This window comes from Hippocampus bargibanti, linkage group LG14 (genome assembly GCF_051943395.1).
Source record: "Hippocampus bargibanti isolate YZ-2025 linkage group LG14, ASM5194339v1, whole genome shotgun sequence".
NCBI classification, from domain to species: domain Eukaryota; kingdom Metazoa; phylum Chordata; class Actinopteri; order Syngnathiformes; family Syngnathidae; genus Hippocampus; species Hippocampus bargibanti.
In genome coordinates this window covers 4,171,927-4,184,586 of record NC_142747.1, presented here as the reverse complement: position 1 = coordinate 4,184,586, position 12,660 = coordinate 4,171,927, and the positions used below count along the sequence as shown (strand labels likewise).

The window sequence follows — 12,660 nt, the reverse complement described above, 5'->3', positions numbered from 1 at the left end:
TGGCCCCTTTTCAGCCACACCTAAGTGCAAAACAAAGGCAATAAAATAATAAGTGAAACAACCAAATAAATAAAAACACAAATAAGCAAATAAACAGACAGACGGACGGACGGACGGACGCACAGACAGACAGACAGACAGACAGACAGACAGACAGACAGAGAGAGAGAGAGAGAGAGAGAGAGAGAGAGAGAGAGAGAGAGAGAGAGAGAGAGAGATAGATAGATAGATAGATAGATAGATAGATAGATAGATAGATAGATAGATAGACAGACAGACAGACAGATAGATAGATAGATAGAGTGGTGACAGGACTCGAGGGACGACGGAAGGTGGTTAAGGTCGGATCCAAAATACACGGTGGTGGAGACAGTGATTCTAAAAAAGAGTATTTACTGAGACATATATGCCATGAACAGAAAAATAGGCAAGGTAGAGGGCAACGACAAAAACAGACCTGCGTGCGGAGGGGTGACGGGGAACTTCCGGGAATACACCGACAACAACTGAACGGTAAGGGTGGCTTTTATAGCCAGAAGGCACAATTAAGGAAATGGGGAACAGGTGCGTGAGTCAGGAGAGCCAGGAAGGGAGGGGCCCGCTCCAAGGAGCAGCAGAGGAAGAGACAGGAGGGGAGGGGCACGCTTCTAGCGTCGACGAAGATGTGACAGTGCCCCCCCACCCCCTCTCAACGGACGCCTCTTGGCGGCCCACCCGGTTTGGAGGGGTGAGCCAAATGGAATGCCCGGGTGAGAGATGGGTCGAGGATCCAGGAACGGGGGACCCATTGACGTTCCTCTGGCCCATAGCCCTCCCAATCGACCAGGTACTACACTCCCCTGCCCATGGAGTCCAGTATCTCCTGCACGGTGTAGACGGGGCCGTCGTCCAAAATCTGGGAAGGGGGTGGGGGGGGGTATGCGAGATAGGGCGTCAGGTTTGGTGTTCTGCGACCCTGGGCAGTAGGCGATGGTAAATTTGAACCGCGTGAGGAAGAGCGCCCATCGGGCCTGCCGCGGGTTGAGTCTCTTGGCGGACCGAATGGCGGCCAGGTTCTTGTGACGGTAAATACAGTGAAGGGGTGTTTGGCCCCCTCAAGCCAGTGTCTCCACTCCTGCAGCGCCAGGATGACCGCCAACAGTTCCCGGTTCCCCACGTCATAGTTGGCTTCTGCGGGGCTGAGCCGGCGGGAGAAGAAGGCGCATGGGTGGAGTTTCTGGTCGACCGGGGAGCGCTGTGATAGGACCGCTCTCCCACTCTGGACTCAGATGTGTCAACCTCGACCGCGAACGCGAGGTCCGGGTCAGGGTGACGTAAGACTGGGGGGTCGGAAAAGGCTTGCCGGAGGGCATAACCAGGAATTGGCGATGCTCAACATGGTTACCCGCTAACCTGAGTTTAAGTGGTGCCGTGATGCGGATAACCTTGGCCAGTAGTCGACCATCAAGGTCGAGAATATCCTTGGGGGTCTGGAGAATCTCGAAGTCGCAGCCCAATGAATCGCTTCTTTTACCCCCCTTTCAAACCATCTATGTTCTTTCGCTAAGATTTTAACCTTGCTCATCGATGGACCACTCCTGTACGACTGAGAGCTTGCACAGACGTATTGAATTCTACTGTTCATACAACTCCATAAATTTTAAGTATGTATTGTATGTGTATGTATGTTTCATGTATGAAGTTTACAGATTTACAGGACAGGTGAATACTTTCTTCATTATACATTTAAAATCACTCTCCTTAATTTGTAAGGTTACATTTAGACATTTAGCAGGGGTTACATTTAGATTTTATATGCGTATGTGTGAGTGGTTTAAAAAATCCCTTTCTTTAAAAGTCTCATTTAATCTTAAAGTGCATTACTATAATTTTCAGTACCAATTAACACTTTGTGCCTTTGTACAATCAGTGGGATCAGTTGCAATGCATATTTGTGAACGATAAAAGTCAATTGCACATTTGTCTAAGGAAATGAGGTGTTTCATGGAATGTTTTTTAAAAGGGTAGTTCATTAAATGTCAATATTTTCTATATATATATATTTTATATGTTCTTGTGCTTCTTTACACCAAAACAAAGGAAATACATGATATTTTTGCTATTTTAAGCAGGTGTATGGTATAATTGTAATGGTCCGGCCCACTTGACATCTCCCTCGGCCGTATATGGCCCGCGATGCGAAATGAATTTGACACCACTGGTCTAGGCATATGACTACGTCGATCATTTCGCTGAGGGAGGTGCCCGCGTCGCAGGTGGTCAGCTTGTCCTTGAGAGCTGCGCTCAGTCCGCGACGAAACACTCCTCTCAGCGCTCGAACGTTGTAGCCGCTCCGGGCAGCCTGGATGCGGAAGTCGATGGAGTACTCAGCGGCCAAACGCGTCCCTTGCACACAGTCGAGAAGGAGTCCCTCGGCCTCGCACTCTGTGACCAGGTGGTGGAACACCTGGTGAAGCTCGGCCACAAAGTCCGGGTAGGAACTGCAAAGTCAGGGCCGGGACTCCCGGACGGCCAATACCCATGACTCGGCCTGTCCCGTGAGCAGGCTGGTGATGAATGCCACTTTAGCCTCATCGCTAACGAAGGCGGAGGGTTGTTGTTCAAAAACCAACGAGCACTGCATCAATAATTGAGCACAGCACCCGGGTTCGCCTTCGTAGCGTGAGGGGTGTGGCAGTGAGGGCTCGCGACTACTCACGGGGGAGAGGAGGTGGCCGTCAGGGTAGCGGGTCATGTTTCGACCTCCTGTAGGCGTTGAGCCAGCGAGGACGCGATGTGGCGGTTTGCCGCGATCGCTTGCGCCAGCTGGCTCGAACGCTCCGCCTGATGAGCTAAGGCAGATACGAATTTGTCTCCACCGGCAAGATCCATAGTTGGTCGGTGTATTATGTCGTTGCCCTCTACCTTGCCTATTTTTCTGTACATGCCATATGTGACTCAGTAAAGACTCTTTTTTGGAATCACTGTCTCCACCATGTATTTTGGATCCGACCTTAACCACCTTCCGGGAATACACCGACAACAACTCAACGGTAAGGGTGGCTTTTATAGCCAGAAGGCACAATTAAGGAAATGGGGAACAGGTGCGTGAGTCAGGAGAGCCAGGAAGGGAGGGGCCCGCTCCAAGGAGCAGCGGAGGAAGAGACAGGAGGGGAGGGGCATGCTCCTGGCGTCGACGAGGATGTGGAGAGATAGATAGAGATAGAGAGATAGAGATAGAGATAGAGATAGAGATAGATAGAGATAGAGATAGAGATAGAGATAGAGATAGAGATCGAGATCGAGATAGAGATAGAGATAGAGATAGAGATAGAGATAGAGATAGATACACGTACATAATTACGTACAGACATACAGACATGCATGAGGATAACTTCCGTACCTCTTCCACCCGCACGAGGATAAGCATCTCCTGATGAGATATCAGAATCCTCTTTATTGCCAATTATGTAAATGTATGTAAATTTCTCCATTGTGAGACTAATAAAGGCAAATCCAATTTCCAATGTAGAATACACAAGAAATTTGTCTCCAGTATTGGATGGATGGAAGGATATTTTCGACATTACATATGATAATTATCTCAATGGGAACTCAGGGACTTGGGAATTTTCTTCATTTCTACTCAAGAATAAATTATTGCACTTGTTTAATGATTTTAACCATTGATGAATTCCAGTCCGATTTAAAAAATGTGACTGAGACTTCTGGCCGTTGGGTGTGTTACCTTAGAGAGATCTCGGAAGTTCGCGGAGAGGGTGAGGTGCAGCTCCTGAGGCTCATAGCTGGCCAGCACCCAGGGGAAGAGTGGGTAGCGGTTCAGGTCGGTGTACGTCCTGCCTGGATAACACAGAAGCAGAGAGGCGGCGTGAGTGATGAACGGCCGCCAAGCCGGGGTGAAAGTGAGGGCGTGGGCCTCGCTGTGGGGATCAACGCGCCGCATTCCGATAGACTGGCAAATCTTGCCGCCCTTAACCAGGCGTGCTACATGCGAACGCTCGGTGCCCTCGGTTTTGGCTCTCTGCCCGCTGAGCAGAGAAACCGCACGCAGGCCCAGGGTCGACCTCGGCCCGACACGTCTGCTAGTTTTGATCCGCCTGGCTTGCCAGATGTGAGTGAACCCGTCTCGCGGCGGGAGGCGTGATATGGCTTTCAGATGGCAAAATGTGTCGTAAGAAGTGTGTGTGTTTTCACTTGTTTGGGAGAGACGCGGAACAGCTGCGAGGTCAGGAGTGAGCTGTCACTTGCAAGACTGTACGGACACTTTGGCAGATCTGCAATAGAGGTCAATTATGACATCAAGTCGAAACAATGCATGTTTAGCCGTTTACAATAAAATGAAAATTAAATGTTGGGTCGGGACACGCAGTTTAGCGTCCCCTCCTTTGTTGAAACCCAAAACTAAAAAGAAAATAGAGCAAAAGTGTGAACTGTGAATTCCCCTCGAAACAGAAAGAGCATGGTTTCTATTTTCACTCATGGGGGCAGGGCTTCACCATTGTGAACCCAACACTCAAATAGCCTCGGCCGTCTGCATCAATGCTTGAAAATGCCGGATCTTCGCCCTCCCTGCTGAGGGGCCGTATAATCTGTGGGAAAGGATGGTGTTGCAGAGTGGGAGGGGGGCCTAATGACAACACTCGGTCACAGACACCATTTGTTTGTTTTTTGTTACTTTTGTCTTGTTTTTGTGTTTTCTTTTGTCACTTTGTGCGTTCATCTTCACAGCCCCGCTTTGTTCAGCGGAAAGGTCGGTGCTGTTGGACAGTCTGCGGCTGGATGGATGCATGGCTTGAGGAGCCTGCGATAAGAAGAAAGGAGCGTCGGTGCATAGCGCCGATGCGTATATGGAACAGTTGCGGCTTGGAATTTAAGCGAAAATAGGTGGGACAGGAGATGTGAGACAATCTCTCTTCGTCAATGGATGTTACAGCTGCATGTTTGCTTTTAACATTTAGCTTGTAGTAGACGTGCACATTCAACAATGATGTCCCTGATCCACTGCTGAAAAGGATGCTTTGATCATCCTCTTTCATATAGAACTGCTTCATATCACAAAGAGGGTACAGCAAGTCCAGAAGAATGAATGACCTTGTCTTTGAGTTTTCGTCATATTATTTGTTATTTTGTTTTTTTTTTTCCCCAAGATGGTGGCGCGTGAACACGCAGCGGCTTCTATATCTCCAGACAAATTGGCGTTTTCATATTTATTATGTTTGTTAAAGTCATTATAAGTGCCTTGCACGCTGGGTCTAAGAGGACAGTAATTTCATCTGTGCCGTATGTCATGCATATTAGCATATTTGACAATAAAGCTGACTTTGCATTTTTGACTTGCTTGTACACAAGCAATGAAATCATATTTCACATCATATTTCCTCTTGAACAGCCTCGTGCACCTTCCCAACCATGATCGGCGAGGATTCATTAATGCTAATGAATCTGCGAGGGAAAAGTTAAGATTTTTTTTTCAAAGGTGACATCAAAATTCTGTAGCGTTTCGAAGCATCACCACCACAACAGAAAAAATAAACTAAAAGAAGCGCAGCGTCATTAGGGGGTCGGCGTAGAAATAGTCGGGGTGTCAGGATGTTAATAATAGCGGAATAGTGGTTAATTAGAAGATGGTGTCCCCTTCGCACCTCTTTCCGGCTTTTCTTCACACCCACAGCCCAACTGTCTGCTTTCCTCTTGACGTGCCAGTCAGCCCGGTCATTACCGGGGGATTTTTTTTTTTCATTTAATGAATTTCCTGCATGTTTTCCCTCCATCTCACTTTTGCATCTAATTAGCTGACAATAATGTATCGAAGGAGCGGAGCGCTGAGGCTAAATATACATATGCATGAACATTGCGGCGAGACGCTGACATGACATCTCGATGAGCCGAAGAGCGGCGCAGCGCAATGCGGCCTCCCTCCTTTTCCCTTGTTTGCTTCGCTTCAGATCAGAGAGAAGATTGCCGAGCCTCTCCAATGCACACTCGTACGCTCTCACTGAGCCTAATTAGCCGGACGAACGTGCACTTCAAACAGCTCTCAACTAGCGTAGACGAAGACCACTTAAGGACGAGGCGAAGAAACCGGGGCTGCCGCCTGGCACTCCTTCTGCGACATCGCTGGTCACCGCGCTGCAATGCCGAAGATGAACATAATTGCTTTCAACATAAAGCTTTCCATTCCGATAAATTCTCTTGGGCAAGAGGCCGAAAATGTGTCCAACTCAATGGAGTTGACTGATGGCTGTAGTGGCACCAACGTGAATGTGCGTGCAAAACTAGCAGCTACAATTAAGCGTCCACATCAGGCAGGGACGACGCAGAAGTCAGATGTGCATTTTTAAAAGTTTTTTTTTTTTAACCAATCCTATCTACATTCTCTTAAAGGACAACTGACACCTCCCGACAAGTTGCGTACATAATTTGTAAAATCACTTCAATCCACCGCATATAGCTATATTTTACGTTTTAAAATTTGCGCTGAATATTCATGAAGTCTTGTTTTCGAGCTGATGTGACATCGTGGCGGGAACTCCCTTGACCAAGAAAGCAATACACAGTGCATTTTATGTACTTTGTTTCGTCTGAAAACACTGTGTTGATCGCGAAATTAGAAGGAAAACTACATCAATAATGCGACGGTGAATCATTGTGTGGCAGCCAATTGCGGTAACACGCATCAAGGTGTAAGTTTACACAAATTCCCAGCAGACAAACCAGCCATTTCCAACAGACCAGAGCAGTAGAGCACCAGCCGGAGGAGAACGAAGACGCTAAACAGAGTTAGCGAATCCCCGCTTGGATCATCGCTGTCATCCTCTTAGCCTGACAATGGGTTGCTCCCAGTGGTGAAAGAGAGCAATCGCCATATTAGTGGGGCAAACCGATCGGACAAACATCGAGCTACTGTTTGCTCGTAGCTGTAGCGCACCAGCCGAAGGACAACGAGGACCTAACTGGAGTTAGCGATGGATAACCGCTGTCATCCTCTCGTGTTGTTTCTACTCCTCACGAGGCTGATCATCCAGCTCGTAAATTATTTTGTTGAACGTATACAAGTAAAATGGTGCTCTTCCAAGCCACAGACGATGGAATGAAAGAACAGGGATGAGGTCTTTGGTGTAGCCGAAAGGACGCTTCGATGACAGTCAAATCTGGTACGTATCATTCTGACAGTCAATCTTTTCTTTGAATCGAACACAAATGCTTTTCTTGTCCCCCGTGATTAAATTCTCTGATGTGAATTGCGATTTGCTAAAATTTTCTTATTATGAATTCCATTGTATAGAAGGCCATTCATAGGTAAGCTCGTAACTTTTCATCTTGAAAGTTTAAATAACTTTTTGCATGGACAACCATTAAAATATCTGCATTGGTATTGACATCTTGTAGCTTATTATTTGTTATTCATGGCCTTATATGCCCCATATCACCAACGTTGATGTTATATTGCTAATTCACAAAGCTTCATATATGATTCATATGGCCTGACGTTCACCAGTTTCGTCGCTTGCATACACGGCTCGAATTGATACGGAAGATCGATCGCAAACACTTATGCTTTCCTCTTCAGAACTAATAGAATCATATTCATAACTGAACGAGGAACAAGAAAAAATCTTTTCCAAATCGGAACACTCAGAAGCCATTTTTTTTATTCTGGAGCAAGGCAGTTTGTGAAGGAGTTTTCCTGACGAGACGTCACGAACTGAGGCGGGTCTTTCTGAATCACTCCTGTTTTGGGCTCATTAGTGGCTACTTTAAGTCATTTTTATTTGTGTTTTGCGTTTGACTAAAATATCAGCCTGTGTATTTTGGGTATTTTAGATGCTATAAAATGTTTTTCTGATGTCAGTTAGGAAACAAAAAAATGGTGTTGGTTGTCCTTTAAAGCTTATGAAACAATGAGAATAAATGACAAAATCAATGTTCACTATAGTTTTCACTTGCAAGGCACTCAAAGCACTTAACACAGACTTCTCATACAGCTACTGATGTCACAGCATCAGGGATAACTGGGGGTAGGGGTGGGGTTGCTTGAGTCATCTTACTCAAGGACAAATCCAAATGGCCATCAGGGCTGGGGATAAAACCTACAATCGAAGGATTGGGAGAAGATCACCCCATCTATTTAACTATGTATCTATCTAACTGTTTCTGTTCCTCACTGTGGATCTATTTATCTTGCTGTCAAGCTAGCTGCCTATCTATGTAGCTATCCATCCACTCATCCATCTTCTGCCGTGACAGTCCCACTCAGGGTATGCCAAAGTAAAGTGAAACTAGAAAAAGAAGGAGACCTGCCCAAACACTCCAAAGACCTTTACTGGTCTTACATTACCGAGCGCAGCTAGACAAAGGTCACGTGTGTGTGTGCTATTCATAGAAAATCAGCGAGCTATCAACAAGCTACAGCAAGTGTCAGTGTCAGACAAGTGTCGCTAAATACGTGGCAGAGTCGCTCCTAAATATAGTGTCACCTGCTTCGTGGCGGATTACGAGAAATGATGGAAAGCCATGCTAAATGCTAAGCTAACATAAGAGTGACATGATTAGTGCGTTTAAGCGTTATGGTTGAGGCGTCCACTTTTCACAAGTGTCTGGCTGGAAATGCAGTAAAGCACAAAACATCCAACTTTGAACAGAAACATATCAGGAGAATAAACAAATTAAGGTCCAACCTCTGAATTCATTCACTTGGACGTTAGACGTTATCCAATCATTTACGATTGTGAAATTCAGGTTTGTCAATCCCCGTAATGAGTAACAGATCCCGACTGGTCTTACCTGCAATGGTGTTGAGGAACATGAGGTACTCAAAGTTGGAGATCTCTCTCCTCTGCCAGCGCTGCGTCATGTTGGATGACTTAAAGAGCTGACGAGGGCTGGCCAGCGAAACCCGCCTGGAAAAGAAGATGTATAGGCGGTTTTCAAACGTGCCATTTCGAAACCTCTGATCGCGTGGGAAGCTGACCAAAACGCAGAGCTTTGTGTCATGTCTGGCACAGGTTTAAAAAGGTCTAACTGGATGCAAGTCCGATAAATCAGCACTTTATCAATAAAAAATCAATCAGGGTTTGAATTTGAGCCCTGAGGTCTTAATTTGTTATTTCAGAAAGGCATGTTGGACACTTGAATGTTTTGAATGTTTCTCATTGGGGAAAGACCCTTTCTGTTGCCAAGCGAGGTCCTCAAGATCACGCTTGGATGAGAACATTGCAGAAGAATCGGTGTAGCAAAACCTCTCGTCAATAACTCTTGAGGATATCAAATTTGGAACATAATGAAACATGTACATAGAAAGAGGTAGTCAACTGCAGCTGAGAACTTGGGGATATAAAAAAATGACATGGAGGAATGTTAAACCAGGGAGCATTAACATTACAATGACTTCAAGGATGCAACATTTTACCCAACAGGGGCCTTATTAAGAATATTTGACATTTAGACCATAGTAATTCCCTGCACACCATTTTAGAAGCCATTTACAATATTGCCAGAGCATTTATGATCTTCCAAGAGTCAGGTAATATTTGCACAGATCCTACCAAAATACAGAGTAGACTCTCTTATTTCACACAAAAACCTTTGTTCTTTTGTGTCTCTGACCAAAAACGTATGTAGAAAACTGTGTTTCCCCCCTTTTTTGTTTGTTTGTTTGTCTGTTTTTTTGCACTGCAAAACAGTCAACGTTATGTTTGTAGCAAGAGCAAGGGTGGGCAGGAGCTCTGTGGTTAGCAGGCTGTCGGCATGAGAAATCAGGTCACCTTCGCAGAGGGTCAATGCACAAGAGTTAGAGTGTGCGATGGAACAAGTGCAAGGCAAATGCGCAAAAAAAGCCATGCATCAAGGCTTGCCAGAGAGTGCATCAAGCCTTTGTGTGGACTGTGGTCTTGTGGGAGTCCATAGCCGGTCCCCACTCCGACTCCAGGAAGACAACGGACCACTTTCTTCACCGTGGATTGGTCGTGGAAGTTAAACCGGACGGATGCTGTGAACGCAAAAACAAAAGAAAAACATTTTACCCTTACATTTTTTGGGTGGTGTGTTCGATGAATATCAGCCATATTTGCCATATATTTATTTGTGTATTTTTGTTAGATAAATGAGTAAAACTGTCATTAAATTATCTTAAAAGGCTGCAATGACATACTGTACATCAGGGGTGTCAAAGTCATTTTTTGCCGCGGGCCACATTGTAGTTATGGTTTCCTCTCGAGGGCCGTTATGAATTTGGGGAACCCATTAGAATGTTTAAATCCCTTCAAATATTACATATAGAGCACATAGCAAATTAATGAATAACTCGTTTTCAAATCTGAAGTCAAGAATAATGACTTTTATTGTGGTTGACATCCAAAAATATGAAATTTTGGCTCAGATTTTAGCAATCATCATGGAATTTAACAAGTTTGATTTGCTTTCGCGGGCCGAAAAAAATGATGTGGCGGGCCGGATTTGGCCCGTGGGCCTTGACTTTGACACCTGTGCTGTACATAATTTGTCTGCTCTTATCCTAATTTATAGCTGCAATGTTCTGGGCTCCCGTTAGAGCAAAATTGTGATTGACTGCAGCCTAATTGGAGTGCAACACAAATTCATTCTTGACCAATTAAATGTGTTTTCTTTCTACACAGTGTAAGACCTATATAATTGAGTTAATATATAACTCTGTACATTGTTTTAAATATTTTTAAATGCCTAAATTCAGTAGCTAAGCTAAACTAACCATAATATACTAGATGTCGTATTCTATTGGCTACATTTCATAGCAGCTTTATGCTGACAGTGACCCTATGTATATAACCTTTCTACAGACACCATTTATCAAAGCTAATGTTTGTGGTTTCTGTGTGCCAGAAAACTCAACATAAAATACACCTTAAAATGTCATCAGGTGACATTTTCGGACCAGAACCCTGTGATAGGAAATACCTCCACATCTTTTGGAACATACAGTTCCGACTTTTACTGAATTTAAACTTTGACACATTATAAAATAAAAAAAAACGGCCACAAGCCCCGAGATGTGATGCAATAGGGTTGACATGAAACTGACATACTTCTAATTGCTATGAAGACCTCCATGGCTGTGTTCTGCAGCAGGTGACGTCTGGAAAAGACGGCGCGGATTTCACTGAACATCCACTTCCCAAGTAGACCTTCTGTGTACGCCAAAACCTGAGCCTGGGCTGAGCAACTCAGTCTGACTCTGCTACCTTAAAGGAGGACGTATGTAAAACAATGAGGGCTCATTCAGCTCCTGCCAGAAATCCACCATCCAAAATGCATATTTATAAGAATGGTGTGCACAGGTAAACAATTATTTTAACATGGAATGGATTTGTGAGTTGGCCTAAGCGCAGTCCTGAATCATCCCTTAATTGTTCCACTGCTGGGGGGGCGATATCCCAACATTGAACGACATGAATTATTCAAGGTGTAAGGACTTTTAAACCTGCTTTTCACCAAAAAATGGGGAGGATTTATGGTGTTTTTTCCCAATTCTAAATACAAAAATATACATATAAATACAAAATACAAAAAATCACTGGGGTGCAGATGTATTAAGTAGATTACTACTACCATTCCGACCATTCCCATGTATACCCATTAGGTGTGCGACATATTAAGGGGCAAACAAGCGGCCTACCACCCCACCCACCCGCCCAAAAAAATCAATAAAAGAATTGCAATGAAGGCCGAGGTGGCAAACGACGAAAGGACAAGAGCCGCGGGGCCACACGTACCGAAAACTACGGCAATTGTTCTGACAGGTGAGAATGCCCACCCCTCGCAGCGCTCCCGCCTTTTTCCATCTCGCTTCCCTCCGAACAATTTTGTCCCACGGCGACCTCATCAGCTCTCCCGGCTCGTCACGGCGCGTCTCTTCAGAGGCATCGTGTGTGAATAAAGATAGAGGGCTAACACTGATGGCTAGGTGTGTGTGGGTGTGTGTGCGTGTGCGTGCGGGGGCGAGCGTGTTCGTGTGTGCGCGCGCGTATGCGTGTACACAACGTCTTGCGACCCTTATCAGGCATTTCAAAAATCTCCCAGAAAAATCTAAATAGATTTTTGGAGGTATCTCTACTTGTATATTTTTGATTATTTTTTTACGTGCATGACATTTTCAAACTCTTTCTTTGTCAAAATAGGCTTACAGCAGTGGTCCCCAACCTTTTTTGCGCCAAGGACCGGTTTAATATCAGACAATATTTTCATGGACCGGCGGATAAAGAAACTCTTCAAAGACATTTGTTTTTTACCCATTTTGCTAGCTTACGGCGGGCTAATTTTAGCGGTACGTATCACGTGACCGAGACAAGCGTTTTGACATGCGTCAAGAGTGAGTCATAGACAGATGTAATCTGGTAATTTTTCATTTTTCATTTGATGTAAATTATTTATTCTTTCTGCGCAGCCTGGTACCAAATGACCCACGGACAAGGACCGGTCCACAGCCCGGGGGTTGGGGACCTCTGTTGTAACGTGATACCTCAGTTTACGAACGTAATTGGTTCCCAGAAAGTGTGTATAAGGCGAAAAATGAGAACAATCCGTTCCTAAGTCCCCATAAAACGGACTTTTATACTAAATAAGCCTTAAAACTACAAAAATATACCTTATTTTATGTATAATATATGTGACAATGTATTGTAATTA

The 12,660-nt window shown here is 44.9% G+C and overlaps 1 protein-coding gene across 1 annotated transcript in view; it reads right to left on the bottom strand.

Annotated features, from left to right (window-relative positions):
* Nucleotides 1–11,863, bottom strand: part of LOC148888041 (neurobeachin-like) — a 59,770-nt gene extending 47,907 nt beyond the window's left edge. Inside the window, 5 exon segments of the mRNA XM_089014309.1 lie at nucleotides 3,728–3,840; nucleotides 8,785–8,904; nucleotides 9,890–9,988; nucleotides 11,061–11,216; nucleotides 11,748–11,863. Of these exon segments, the coding sequence (XP_088870435.1) occupies nucleotides 3,728–3,840; nucleotides 8,785–8,904; nucleotides 9,890–9,988; nucleotides 11,061–11,142 (414 nt within the window). The 5' untranslated portion in view covers nucleotides 11,143–11,216; nucleotides 11,748–11,863.
* Between the last annotated feature and the right edge of the window lie 797 nt (nucleotides 11,864–12,660).